Source organism: Myotis lucifugus, unplaced genomic scaffold (assembly GCF_000147115.1).
Source record: "Myotis lucifugus unplaced genomic scaffold, Myoluc2.0 scaffold_423, whole genome shotgun sequence".
Classification (NCBI taxonomy): Eukaryota; Metazoa; Chordata; class Mammalia; order Chiroptera; family Vespertilionidae; genus Myotis; species Myotis lucifugus.
The window spans coordinates 94,594-109,925 of record NW_005871471.1 but is presented as its reverse complement, the minus strand read 5'-3'; the positions used below and the strand labels follow the sequence as shown (position 1 = coordinate 109,925).

The following is a 15,332-nucleotide window of genomic DNA, read 5'->3' as shown; positions in this document are numbered from 1 at the left end:
CCATAAATTCACCTACGTTTTCTCTCAGACAAGTAAATATTGATTTCTTGTACAAGTAAATATTTTTTCAATAAATACTCAGTTTTCAGAATTTGCTTTAATTTTATAAAAGAAAAATAATTTGAAAGTTATCAAAAGATCTATGATAAATACCTAGAAAAGAAAGACATTGACAGAAATGTTTATTTTATGACTTTCTGTGTCAATGTGTTTGGAAAAGAGGCAAAAGGATAAAGGAATTGAGTGCATAGTGTTGATTTTTTGTGTGTGGGGAGGGTATATTCTCAGAGGCTAGCTGAGGGTCTTGTTCATAGTGAAAATCAATAAACACTATTGATTTGAGGTGAGACAAGTTTTCCCTAACCATCTAAATAAAATCTCTTCTCTTTTGGATGAATTATTAAAATGACTGAGATGATAAAAATATTTGAAAAATGCAAAAATCCTTAGTTTCATTGGTTTAAAATTACACCCTAGCCAGTTTGTCTCAGTGGATAAAGTGTCGGCCTTTGGGCCAAAGGGTCCCAGGTTCGATTCCCATCAAGGGCAAGTACCTTGGTTGCCGGCTCCTCCCCAGCCTGGGCCCTGGTAAGGGCTCAGGCAGGAGGCAGCCAATAGATGTGGTTCTCTCACATCGATGTTTCTCTCTGTCTTTTCCTCTCTCTTCCACTTTTCCTAAAAATCAATGGAAAAATAACCTCAGGTGAGGATTAACAAGTAAGTAAATAGAAATGAATAAAACTTACGAATTGTTTATTTTAAATAAATAAATAAATAAATAAAATAATCCTGTAAAGCTCACACATATAGTCCTTTGGTTATGAGGAAAAGAATGTTGAAGTACAATGGTGAAAGGATGGTCTTTTCAACAAATGGTTCTGGGAGAATTGGATGTTAATCTGGACAAAAAATGAATCTTAGCTTCTACCTGACACCATAAAGAAAAGTCAATTCCAAGTGCAGTGCAGATCTAAATGTGAAAAGTAAAACAGCAATGCTTCTCATAGGAAACACAGACACCTCAAGGATAGCAAATATTTCTCAAACTAAAGATACAGAGCACTAACCACAAAGGGAAAGTTGCTAAGTTGTACTAAATGAAAATTAAGAATGTTTCTACATAAAAGACACCATTAAGAGCAAAGGCAACATGCTGGTAACAACTTATGTAAATAAGCTTAAAAGTATAGATGATAGTCAAATGTAGAAAAATAATTAGGAGGTAATGAATTTTGATTACTTACTAGTATTACTTTGTTTTAATATAACTTATTTAAATGTATATAATTTAATTTTAAATCATGGTTGTGTTTAACAACCAGCTCTCAAAGTTACTGAAAATTTAATTGTTGGCTCCTGAGAGCCAATGAGAGCCAACTCCAGCCCACCATTGACCTAACATAATGAAAAGATGGCCAATTCCAAGTGAGGCCCCATGACCTGACAATTCCTGGATATATCCCCAACAGAAGCACCCACATAAATTCACCAAAGACATATACAAGAATGTTCACAGCAGCACTATTCATAATAGCCCTGAATTAAAAGCAACCCGATCATCTATCAATAATAAAATAAGTAAACTATAATGTATTCAATAAAAAGAAACAAACTACTGTTATACTGGTATGTACCAATATGGATGAATCTCATAATTGTATTGTTGAATGAAAGAAGCCAGATCCAAAGATATACATGTTGCATGTTTTTATTTGAATAATGTTCAAAAATAGGTAAAGTCATTTATAGAGGCCTGGTGCATGAATTTGTGCATCGGTGATGTCTGGCCAGCCTGCCCCGATGGGGACCAATCAGGGCTGGGCCGGTGGGGGGGAGGGGACATGGAGGGTTGACCGGCTGGTCTCACCCCCGATCAGGGTGGGGGGGCCAAATGGGGTCGGGGCTGGCCAGGGGGAAGGGCCGCAGTGGTTGGGGGGGGGGCGCTGATTGGGGCCTGGATTGGGCTGGTTGGCTGCCACAGTGGGCATCATAGTGACTGGTCATTCTGGTTGCTCCGCCATTCTGGTCACTGGGCTTTTATATATATAGATGAGTCAAGAGAGTGGCTACCTCATGGGATTGGAGTGCAAAGGAGAGTTCTGGGGTACTGTTTATATTATTTTTCTTATCTGGCACTATTTACAGAGGTGTGTCCAATTTGTGAAAATTCATCAAACTGTACAATTTAAGATGTGTGTTTTTCTGTAAATGCTGCATTTCAATAGAGTTTACTTTAAAACATTTTTAAAAACCCACTTCCTAGATTAAAAAACAGCAACAATGACCTAACTAATAATTCCAAGGTAAAAGTAAGTTGGCTGATTATATCAGAAGGAGTAGGGGATTAGAAACCAGAAGGTTAAGTAATAGAGTCCCATTATCCTATATAATAAAGTGGTAATATGCAAATTGACCATCACACCCTCACAAGATGGCAGCGCCCACGGCGAGGGTGGGGCTGGCTGCTCCACTGCCAATGGCAGCTCCCCAGCCACCCAGGGCTGGCCCGAGTTGCAGGCAAGCCTCAGATGGCGGCTGCCAGCCGCCCAGGGCTGGCCCAAGGCTCAGGTAACTAGGGCCAGCCGAGGCTTGCTCTGCCAGCAGTGGCAGCAGCAGAGGTGTGATGGGGCATCGCCTTCCCCTGATCGCCGGGTCACCTCCCGCCCCAAGGGTTCCCAGATTGTGAGAGGGGGCTGCCAGGCTGAGGGAACCCCCCCTCCAGTGCATAAATTTTCATGCACTGGGCCTCTAGTCTCACTATAAGACCCTGTAAAAGGATTTTTTTTCCTTTGTGACTCATCCTTTCTGTTAAAAAACAGCAGTATTTGTGGATTACACAAGCCAAAAAATGAAAGGAAAAGTTTACCAAAAATCTGTATTATTCTTAAACAGAGCTAGACCTTTAATGAAGCTAAATTATGTCAGAGAGTAATGTATTAAAAAAAAAGTCCACATGGTTCATAACAATGACTTTAATGATAAGAATGAAATCACCTTTTAAAAAGTTTTCAAAGACATAATAACCTTGCTCATTTTTTTTTCCTATGGCCTGGATCCACAGAAGGAGAACAGCTACAAGTTGATAAAATGAGAAGGAAAGGTGTACTTCTTAGTCAAAGATATGGGTAGATGGTTAGATAAATATTGGAAATGGAGTGAGGACTCCATCAGCCATAAACACAGTGGAAGGCAAGGAGCACATTTCTGCTGAGAAGTTATTTTGACATTATGTGTTTCAGACAAAAATATTTTCCAGAGATAAATTCCTATAGAATTATATGCCTAGATCTTCAAATTAGTATCAGTTACTTTTTAAGGTTTTCTCTTTATAAAGCACATGAAAATATTACATACAAAAGGATAGTAGACTCTGTTGCTACACTAAGACCCTCCTTCTAGAAGCTTTACTGCTATAGCACATTTCACATTTCTTAAATTTTTATGCCTCCTTTGCCCTAGACCAGTGATGGCGAACCTTTTGAGCTCGGCGTGTCAGCATTCTGAAAAACCCAACTTAACTCTGGTGCCCTGTCACATATAGAAATTTTTTGATATTTGCAACCATAGTAAAACAAAGACTTATATTTTTGATATTTATTTTATATATTTAAATGCCATTTAACAAAGAAAAATCAACCAAAAAAATGAGTTCGCGTGTCACCTCTGACACGTGTGTCATAGGTTCACCATCACTGCCCTAGACTTTTCTTTCTATGTGAATTATTTAGCAGAATTTAGTTTAAGAATATGTGTATGTCTAGAAGAGTAATCATTTTATTTATTTATTTTTAATTTCCTTACTGGAGGATATATTTATTGATTTTTAAGAGAGAGAGAGAGAGAGAGAGAGACATCAAGTGAGAGAAAGACATCGATTGGTTGGTTGCCTCCCATAAGCACACTGACTGGAGATCAAACCCAAAACCTAGGTATGTGCCCTGACCGGGAATTGAACCCACAACCTTTTGGTGTATGGGGTGACACTCCACCCAACTGAGCCAGCTGGCCTGGCCAAGGGTAATCATTTTAGATGGATGTGATAGAAAGAAATAATTTCTTTTTTTAATGTATATTTTTATTGATTTCAGAGAGGAAGGGAGATAGGGAGAGAAAACATCAATGACGAACGAGAATCATTGATCGGCTGCCTCCTGCAAGTCCCCTACTTGGGGTGGAGCCCACAACACGGGCATGTGCCCTTAACTGGAATTGAACCCGTGACCCTTCAGTCCACAGGCTGATGTTCCATCCACTGAGCCAAACCAGCTAGGGCAAGAAATAATTTCTTGAAGGTTCCTGTGAGCCTTACATTTTGGTCAAGGATGAGAATCATCACTGAACATCAGTTTTGCAATAAATCTACCCATCTCTTTTCAAAGGACCTTGCAACTGTTTTAGATATTTGGCTCTGTACACTCACCAACCTTATAAATGTGAATAATAGGCCCAGATTGACTAAACAACCACATGAAGACACCACTTGGGGAAATCAAACAAGATTTCTACATTTAAAGGTGCAGCATTGTAGTCAGAGCAGGTAGGGTATGCAGCTCTCATTTCCTCTTTTAACAGAGAGAAGTGCTTCCCCTTGAGGATCCCTCAAAATGACCACACCAGCAGATACGCATTTGCGGATGCTAAGTCTGAGCAAATGAAACTCACATCAAGCCTTTCAAAGCTCAGCTGCCCCTTCAAACCCAGTCTTACACACAGGGTGCTCAAGCAGTTTGGGACATGGCCTTGCTTGGGTACATGGTGGGGACAACTGCACCCTGGCCAGGTGTACCTCATCTACCTCAGAGTCATATAACAGGGTAGGTTAAATAAACTCCTCATTCATTACTCGTAACCTCTCCAAGCCAAAACAGCTTGAACCAGATAGAATCCTGAATTCCATGCTGTGGAGCCAGAGCAAGGATCTGTTACCAAGATGGTGCTGGGAGTCATGTGAATGCACCCTTGGACCAACTCTTGGGCCTAATCAACGAGTCCAGACTTACTTACTAGTATGTTGGCAAGGAATCATGAAAGTGAAGAAGGAAAAAAAGGTGCAAAATATCTGCCTCAGCTATAGACTGTCCAATTATGTAGTCACTAGGCATTGCAAAACAACTTTTCTACATCATTTTTTAAAATACGTGGTTTTGTTTTATTGTTTATTTGCTTTTGCTTTCTAAACCTATGCATTGAGATATGATAAAATTTATATCTAGCCATCTTTCATCATCAGCCTTTCATCAGATGAAACACCCATTTGCTTTGATCATGTCCTTTCTTTCAACCCAGTTTTGAAAGATAGGATGCAAGTTGCTGTGTCTCAGTGAAATCCCAGCAATTTGCATTCATCATTGGCTTAATCCATAGCATTTAATCTGAAAAGAATTGCTCCATGTTACTCATCTCTGCCTAAAGCCTGGTCTAACTTAGCTACTCTTTCATGCTGAAACTTACTCATACTGGATCATTCTGCTGAGACAGAGAGCTGATTTAGATCAGAACTTAGGCTCAAATCCTGACTTTACCACCAATGGGCTCTGTGATTTTCGTCTTTTTTTTCTAATATATTTTTATTATTGATTTCAGAGAGGAAGGGAGTTGGAGAGAGAAAAATCAATGATGAAAGAGAATCATTGATCGGCTGCCTCCTGCACACTCCACACTGGGGATCGGGGATCAAGCCCACAATCTGGGCATGTGCCCTGACCAGGAGTCCACTGTGACCTCCTGGGTCATAGGTTGACGCTCAACCACTGAGCCATGGCAGCCAGGCTGTGGTTTCTTTTTTTAAGTCCAGGTAGACCTTGAGCTTTGGCTTTCCTCATCAGTGAAGTGGGGTTAACTCTACCTTATGTGTTTGTAGTGATAGATAAGATAATGTTTGTAACCTTGCCTAGAAAAGTGTTTGGCACATAGTTTATGCTAGGTAAATATAAAGCTGAGTCTAAATCTGACAGTTTAGTCTTTTGCAATGTAGCACATACAAAAATTCTTCTGCCATGGATGGGTTTTATTGAAAAACCTCTAAACTCAGCAATAAACTAATTGCTAGGATTTTTAGAGGATGAGTTTGTTGTGTTCTGAACAGAAGTTAAAATGCTTACAGCTAAAAGCATTTCCTTGTATGTGAAATTAAGGCTGTGACTACATGCCAAGCAACTCATGAATAAATGTCATATTCTGGGCTACCACTTACCCTCTTGGAAGCTTTTTGAGAAAATTAATGAGCGCATCCAAGAATGTGTTGAACTCAAGTAAATTTTCACTGAGCTGTTCAATTGCTCACTCTGTTAGATGGATTAAAGGTTATTGGAGAAGGGCCATAGTTGACAGTGCCGTTGATGGACTAGGAAAGAGTGAGCCAGCACAATAATGCAGGCAAAGAATCACTCCATAGAGGGATTAAGATTTTAATTGGTTTCTCAAGGCACTCACAGACTCTATTTAGATTCTAATTCTGAATTTGAAAGGATTACTGGAAGAGTGCAATCATAACCATTAGACCATTTAGGGCTGTATTAGACCATTTAGGGCTTTCTATTTTGCATTCATAAATATTAATTGAATGCATTACCACTGTCTAAAAATGGCCTAATAAATATTTACCAAGAACAGGCAGCTATTAGACTTCTTAACTCAGTGCTTCCAACTGTGTTAATTTTGTCAGTGAATGTGCAAATTACTAAGCTTGTTTAGGGGTTCTAAACTCAGAAGGGGCAAAGGTGGGGGAGTAGGAGGGAGGTATTTGAAAATTAGCAAGGAAGGGACAGGGCAGTAGCAGGCAGTGGCTCAATTCGCCCCCCCCCCCCCATCTCTAGTTACTGCCCAATCTCCTTCATCCACTCGCATGATCTGGGCTCTGCTGATTGCAGGAGCCTGCCCTGAACTTCTCAGCTAGTGATGCAAAGAAGCAGGGACTATGGGAAGCCCTGTGGTGGCCACATACTGGAGTTCCCAGGGAAACAGGGAGTTTGGTGCCAGCAGAAGCCTTGTCTGAGGTGTAGATGTAGCATGTATCCTGTGACAGTGTGGTCTTGACAGGGTGAGTTGGCCCTGCTGTGTGGGTTTGAGTCATGTTCCTGGCTGCATGGCCCTGAGTCTGGTCCTCCACCCTCATTTGGTTTCTGGGGCCGACCAAGAGCATGTTCACGAATTCTTTTCTGTTAAATTAGCCAGAGTCAGTTTTTTCTTGCTTATCACTAAGAATATAATGTAGTAGAGCAATTAATTACATTTTTAAAAAACCAATGTTAGGCTGTCAAAAAGTTCCATAAATTGGATTTGGTATGGTGCCCCAGTTTGAAACCTCCCTGATATTACAAGCTCCTTTATAAATGAAGTGGGAGAAGAGAAAATATGAACAGAACCCATACAAGTTAGATTTCTTAAGTTTTCCCCCCTCCTCATTATCAAAGGAATACATCATCCTATCCTTTAAAACATTCTTTAGAAAATTGTTATAAGTTCAAAGAAAAGGCAAGGGTGAGGGGTGGAATGGTTGGTGCATAGGGGACTTCTAGTTTGCTGGAGCCCTTGACAGTCAATAATTGATAGCGACAAGTGGGCTAGAAAATGCATATTCCATGATATCTAGAACAATAGTGTAGCCCGGTAAGAAAGGAGACGTTTCCCTTTCCTCTTTTGAGCACTCACACAATCACTAAATATTCTCTATTTTAAGCAAAACCTTGTGCTAACAATCTAGAGAAACTCAAAGATGTATGAGTCACCTTAAAGGAAACATATTCATCCATCCATCCATCCATCCATCCATCCATCCATTCATCTTTCAAATGTTTATTAGACTCTCCTGTATGAGACCTGATGGATACAAAGGTATACAAGGTATAGTCCTTCCCATCAAGGCTTATGCTTAGGGTATGATCATTTGCATGACTAGAAGCCTGGGTAATCATGACACACAGGAGCTTATTAGATATATTTATTTACTTAAGTTTTTTTTATTTTTTGTTAAAATTTTAGGCATGTGCAACCAATTATCATAGCTTATGATATATATATATATATTTTTTAAATATATCTTTATTGATTTCTGAGAGAAAGGGAGAGAGAAAGAGAGATAATAACATCATTGATGAGAGAGAATCATTGATTGTCTGCCTCTTGCACACTCCCTACTGGGGATTGAGCCCATAACCTGGGCATGTACCCTTGACAGGAACCAAACCTGGGACCCTTCAGTCTGCAGGTTGATGCTCTATCCACTGAGCCAAGCCAGCCAGGGCAGCTTATGATATATTTTTATTTTATTTATTTTTATTTATAAAAATATTTTTATTGATTTCAGAGAGGAAGGGAGAGGGAGAAAGAGAGATAGAAACATCAATGATGAGAGAGACTCATTGATTGGCTGTCTCTGGCACGTCCCCTACTGAGGGTCGAGCCCACAACCCTGGCATGTGCCCTTGACTGGAATAGAACTCAGAACTCTTCAGTCCTCAGGCTGATGCTCTATCCACTGAGCCAAACCAGCTAGGGCTTTTTTAAAAAAATTGATATTCACTGCAGTATTTTGAGTTCATAGATTTAAGCAGTATAGATTCAAAATGTTATGTTCCCAAAAGTAACATGTACTTTGCCTTTGCCCTGCCCCCCAGCCATGATCGGAGAATCAGGCACCTTTGCCGCCCTGGCCAGTGATAGCGGGAAGTAGGGGTGGAGCCAGCCATGGGAGCTGGGCACGGGAAGTAGGGGTCCATTGCCTGAGCCTAAAGCAGAGCCCATGATTGCGGGGCCGCTGCCGCTGCGGGTCCCTGCTGCCCAGGCCGGGACGCTGCCACCTTTGCCCTGCCACCAGTGGGTGATCCGAGAAGCCTGGGGGGTTGGGCAGGAGAGCGGACACAGACAGCCATGCAGAAGCCGGATGCAGGGGCAGGGAAGCAGCCGCCCCCAGCGTATCAGGCCGCGGCTTCCGGGCCCCCCACCCGGCTTCTGAGATCGGAGACTGCAGAAGCCGGGTTCACCAGCTTCCTGGCCCCGCACCCGGCTTCTGGGATGGGTGACTGCAGAAGCCCAGTGCAGGGATGATCACAGAAGCCAGGTGCGTGGGCAGGGAAGCAGCCTCAGCCAGCTTCCCTGGCTGGGGCTTCCCTGCCCCACACCCGGCTTCTGCAATTGGTGATGCCTATTTCTGCATGACACTTAACTGACTACCCTCCCTTGAAGCACAGAAGAAGAAGAAGCCGCCCACCTTTGGTCCTGGCGCCAGCGCCTGGGGCTGGCTGCAGCCCAGGAGATGGACAAGCTACTGGCCAGAGGTCCCAGGCTGCAGCCACCCAGAGAAGCTACCAGCCCTGTGGTCCAGGGCGCCAACGCCTGTGGCCAGGGAAACAGGTTCCCTCTTCTCCTACTGTAGTCATTACTTCAATATTCCCCTTCTGAATTTCTCTCCTGTGCTGCAACCCAGCTCCACTTTTTATCAGAAGGATATGGAACAGAGAGAGCAGTGTTAAAAGCTTACATTTTTAAGCTGGTAAGGTTGGTACTTAAACATATAAATGGAAAACTAGAGTCCTTAAGGTAACAAAGGCTACAAAGGACAGGGACAGCGCATGACTTATTATATCCAGCAATCCATATGGGGACTGAAACTTTGCAATGATGACAATTACTGAAGATATGAATCAACTATGGTCAGTGTTGTGCTGTAAAATGTTTAATAACTGAGGGACCCCCCCCCCTCGAGTGCACAAATTTTGTGCACTGGGCTACTAGTATGTAAATAAACGACTACAGTGTAACTGAACATCCCTGGGCCAGCCTAGTTTTTATGGGTGTTGGTTCACACCAGAGCATCAGAGGCCCACCTGCCTGGGATGACTTTGATCAGTTTATTGTAGATGATGTTCTTTCTCCTTCCTGTCTAGCTCCCCTCTAGCTTCAGCAGGCCAGGACTCCTTCACAGTTATGTAATTTCTGAGTAGCTACGAGTATCTGGAGGACAAGATCATTTCTTCTGAGCCTCAAAGCTTCAGGTTTCTAGGAATAAGAGCATGAAGCCAGTAGCATCCTTTTTTCTTCTTGAATTTTTTTAGAATGAATTAAATATTTTCCTGTTTGTAAAAAAAAAAAAATCTGCTAGGCTCAGATGAAAATATGAAATGTGGCAGATGAAAAATAAAGATACAATTGGTTTATTGAATAGAATCAAAAGTTGCCAACATTTCTTTGACTCTAGGACAGCGGTTCTCAACCTGTGGGTCGCGACCCCTTTGGGGGTCGAATGACCCTTTCACAGGGGTCGCCTAAGACCATCAGAAAACACATATATAATTACATATTGTTTTTGTGATTAATCACTATGCTTTAATTATGTTCAATTTGTAACAATGAAAATACATCCTGCATATCAGATATTTACATTATGATTCATAACAGTAGCAATATTACATTTATGAAGTAGCAACGAAAATAATTTTATGGTTGGGGGTCACCACAACATGAGGAACTGTATTAAAGGGTCGCGGCATTAGGAAGGTTGAGAACCACTGCTCTAGGACCTTAAAATCTAGTTGGGATGATAAGCTGTAAACCCATGAAGAGATAAGAAAAATCCAGGAGTTAAGTTACAATTCACATGCATTGAGGTGGCTGGAGAAGATGATCTTTAATGTCCCCTCCAGCACTAAACATCGATTATTCTGTGACAGCTGTAAGAGAAATGTCACAGGGCAGTGCATGATGAATTGCAATTCGGAGGTGCAGACACTAAGTACTGTGAGGTCGAAAAAGGGAGCGACTGCCCGGGGCTGGAATGGTTTAGGAAAACCTTTAAAAAATTCTGAGCTGGCTACAACAAAAGCCCAATTCAATTAGGAGAGCGAGAGACTGATTATAATACACATTCAGGCCAAGCTGAGGGGAATAAGAGACACAAAATACTGTAGAGAAAGAGGAAAGAAAAAGACAGTATCAGCAATTTGGTTTCTGAAACACACAAAGAATACTAAGTAGTTATCATGCTTTTCATCCTTACAATAGATAGTTTTATTGATAGGCAACATTTATCAGCCTTGCTGAGAATATCCTGTGAGTGAGGAATCCATTAGAAACGTGTTACAACTAATAGAAAACCTGGCCAATAGTGGCTTAAACCAATAAAGTGGCTTTTTTCTCCTTAAATAGGTAGAACTCTGAAGTGGACGGCTCTTTCTAGCTCTCTGTGACATCATCACAATGGCATTTGCCTTTATTGCTTGTTGTCTATAGTCAGGAGGTGGCTGCTGTACCTCCAAGTATCACATTTGCATTCCAGACAGAAAGCAGGCAAAAGGCAAAGGAGCAAAGAGTGAGAGCAAAATGGCATACCCACCTAGTCTGTGCCCTTTTGTTCAGGAAGCTAAAGTTTTCCTGGAAGATTGCCCAATATACTTCCCATTTTAGCCTGCTGCCGAGGAGACTGGGGAGAAGTGTAATGTGGATGGGGTTAACCAGCCAACCAAGGGTGAAGACCAAAGTGTTGAAGCCTTGTGAAAAAAATTACAAAAGATAAAACCAGGGAGTTGCTTTCCTTAAACAGGAAACTTTACCCTACATCTGAAAAAATCAAACTTTTAAAAAGTTTTTGATAATTGTAGATTCACATGCCATTGTAACAAACAAAACAGAGAGATTCCTGAACGCTTTAACCTGTTCCCCCCCAAAGACAACATCTTGTACAGCAATAATACAAGATCACAACTGGGATTTTGACATGGATACAGTCAAAATACAGAACATTTCCATCAGCACTAGGATCCTTCATGTTGTCTTTGTATAGCTACAATGAATTCTTTCCTGCCCTTTGCCTCTTTCTTCATTTGTAGCAACCATTAATCCATTCTCCAGCTCTTCAATTTTGTCATTTCAAGAATCCTATATAATAAAAGCCCAGTGACCGAAACGGCAGAATGACCAGAGACCAGAACGACTGCAGCCCCTCGCCCTGGCCGGCCCCGCCCCCCAGTGGGGACCCCTACCCCAATTCGGGGCCCCCATCAAGGCAGGGCTGGCTGGTCCCCACCCGTACACTGAGCTTCTATCCTATATAGTAAAGAGGTAATATGCAAATTGACCATCACACCATCGCACAAGATGGTCGCCCCCACAGGGATCAGGCCTAAACTGGCAGTTGGACATCCCCCTAGGGGTCCCAGATTGGAGAGGGTGCAGGCTGGGCTGAGGGACACTCCCCCCCCCCCCCTTGCACGAATTTTGTGTACTGGGCCTCTAGTCCTATATAACAAAAGGGTAATATGCAAATTGACCCTAACAGCAGAACGACCAGAACGACCACTCAACCAGTCACTATGAGGTGCACTGACCACCTCTCAGTCCCTTTCCCTGGCCGTCAGGCTCCAATCGCGCGATGGCGAATAGGGACCAGACTAGTATCTTGGGTGGTGCCAGGGCAAGGCCCCCACCTTACCACTCGCCCCACACACAGAGGACAACCCATGGTGGGGGCGGGGCCAGCGAGCGAGCGGAACAGCCAACCTCTCAGTCCCTCCCCCCAGCCAACAGCCTTCAATCGCCCAATGGCAAACGGGGAATCAGGGGTGGGTGGCGGGGGACACGGGCGGTGCCAGGTACAGAGTTAGACAAACTATAGTTCAGCTCCTGGTCCTGCACTCACTTGCTGCAGAACTCTCAGCAAAGTACCCAGTCTTTTGGAATATCAGCCTCACCTGTAAAATGTAAGCTCCATGAGGGCAGGGACCAAGTCTGTGTTGTTCACTGTTGTACATCCAGTGCCTAACAAACCTGGCACTGTGGCTCTTGGTGCCACATCAAATAGGCTATTGAATGAGTATGTTGAGAAAGAAAAAAAGAGCTGCCTTGGACATTCAGAGCCTGGCCTGAACTCACAGGTAGACCATGTTACTCTCCTGTTGGGCATAAAAAATGTCATAGAATACCAACCTCAGACAAGGTTACTCCGAGACCATGATAAAACAAGACAAAGCAAAGCCACTGCATAATGTTGTCTGAGCATAAGTAAATACAAGGTCACTGTGCTACTCACACAATTCCAGACACTTACTCCCTCTTTTGGCCAAAAGGAGTGACTGCTACTTCTTTACCAATTGCAGCTTTATTCTTTTGCCTCTCTTCCTATTCACAAGATTTATTGAGATTTCTAATAATAGAATTGTCCCTGCTTTCTGACTACATCTAATCTACAGCAAATTCTTGCTTTCTTAGACTTTCTCTAAGTCACCCTGCCAAACCTATGATAATTTTTTTTCTACCACCCTCTTACTAAAACACTCCAGGATTACTCATGGTCTGTTTGCACTTACTTCAATGAATAATAAACACAATCTGTCTAACTAGTAGTGTTTCTAGTGGTATTTGACTTAAAGGAAATGACAATGTGAATGAAAAAAAATAAATAAGAAGAACACTGTCTCTTGTGAGTTTTTATCAAATGGATAATTAATTTTCCAAGATACACTGAGGGTGTGTTTTGTGTCAGGCATTGTGTTAGGTTCAGTGAATAACGAAGAGCTCAAACTGCTCTCCGGTAGTTTGAGCCCATGGAACATGCAGAAAAGAACCTGTATTATCCATTTTAATGTTGCCAGCACTACCATAGAGGCATATACCACCTATCAAGATGTTATACAACCATATGTAAAGGAGGAGGAGCATCTATTTTTAGATCTATAGTCTTCAGAACTGTAAGATAATAAAGTTGTGTTGTTTTAAGCCACAAAATCTGTGATATTTGTTATGGCAGCAATAGGAAATGAACATAGGATGCTCAAGCTTCATCTTTAAGGTGGAGTGTCCCAGGCATAAACAAAGGTAGACCAGTTCTTGTGAGGAGCTTCTTGTGGGCTGTGTGCTTAGAAATGTGACAGGATTTGTCAGGTCAGATCCTGAAAGGTCTTTCTACGCAGAAAATTGGAAATAATTCAGGAGGTGATCAGAGACCACTGGAGGATTAACAGCAGGGAAGTGTGACAAAATCATATTTGCATTTTAGAAGGATGGATTGGAGTCTGGAAAAAAATAATGAATTGGAGACTTCTTAAGTACCCTGGGCAAGAAATGATGAGAGACATTCTTTGATCACCTGCTATAAGATGATCCTGCTTTTTCCTTGAAATTTGGGTGAGAACACTTGGAAAAAATATGAATGTGTTCTTCAAATATTTGAAATTCTGTCATGAATAAGAGTGGATAGACATGGTCTGTTCTGCTCTATGCTCAAGGTATAAAGTTATAAGGAAACATTAAGTGCACTATTAGGAAGTGCATTCTCATAATTAGAGTGGCCTAAAAACAGCATAGACTTCTCAATTATTCCTTACATTTTTCCTCTCATCTGTTCAACAAATATCCATTTGAGCATTTAGGACAGTGATGGCGAACCTATGACATGCCTGTTAGAGGTGACACACGAACTCATTTTTTGGTTGATTTTTCTTTGTTAAGTGTCATTTAAATACATAAAATAAATATCAAAATAATAAGTCTTTGTTTTACTATGGTTGCAAATATCAAAAAATTTCTATATGTGACACGGCAGCAGAGTTCAGTTAGGGTTTGTCAAAATGCTGACACGCCGAGCTCAAAAGGTCCGCCATCACTGGCTTAGGATCAGGCAGGCATTAGGCTTATGGTGGTGAACACAATAAACAAAGGCACTGCCCTCCATGGAGTTTAATTTCTTTGTGTAATGTGACACTGTTTACAGATAGCTTTTATATAATCATTTCACCAAGAAGCAAGCTCCCAATCCGGATATCTGAAAAGTGGGCCAGGTTGGGTTGGAGTTAACTGGGGCCCAAGAAAATCGGTCAGGAAGATACCCCAACAGGAGAGTTGGAAAGTAGGTCTAAGTCTCAAGCATCTGTGGACGGTGCAACCCGGCCTTTCCTCCAGGATCCTCGCAGCTGCTCCGCCCCTCGCCCCGCACGCGCCTGTGGCAGAGCCCTGAGCCCAAGCGCGCGTACCCCGGGGCCCATGCTCGCAGCCAAGCTATGTGACTCTCTCATCCGCGTTCTCATCTGTCTATCGCTCTTAATTCCCCTCGGAGCGACGTTTTTATCCATTTGCGAAGTTTCATCACTCTACACAGAACATACGAGTTAAGGTTTCGGACGCGTGGCCTCGCCAAGCAGACGTGAGCTCCCTTTTCAGTAGATTTTGGCGTCCTGCCCGTAGGAACTATTTACCTGTGGACTCCCGAGTGTCAGGCTTTTGGGACACTGGTACTCGGGGTAAGAGTCGGAAGCACTGCCTGGGGTCGGCTCGCACTCTGGTCTGTAGCATCCGCGTGGGCGCTGAGGGATTTTCATCTCAGGTCTCATGAATGCTAGCGAGGT

At 42.4% G+C, this 15,332-nt stretch overlaps 1 protein-coding gene across 1 annotated transcript in view; it reads left to right on the top strand.

Moving 5' to 3' along the window:
• Window positions 1-6,159: 6,159 nt before the first annotated feature.
• The window catches only part of NMD3 (NMD3 ribosome export adaptor), a 34,246-nt gene continuing 25,073 nt past the window's right edge, over window positions 6,160-15,332 (top strand). Inside the window, exon 1 of the mRNA XM_014468024.2 lies at window positions 6,160-6,251. Within this exon, the coding sequence (XP_014323510.2) occupies window positions 6,160-6,251 (92 nt within the window). The remainder of the gene's footprint in view (window positions 6,252-15,332) is intronic.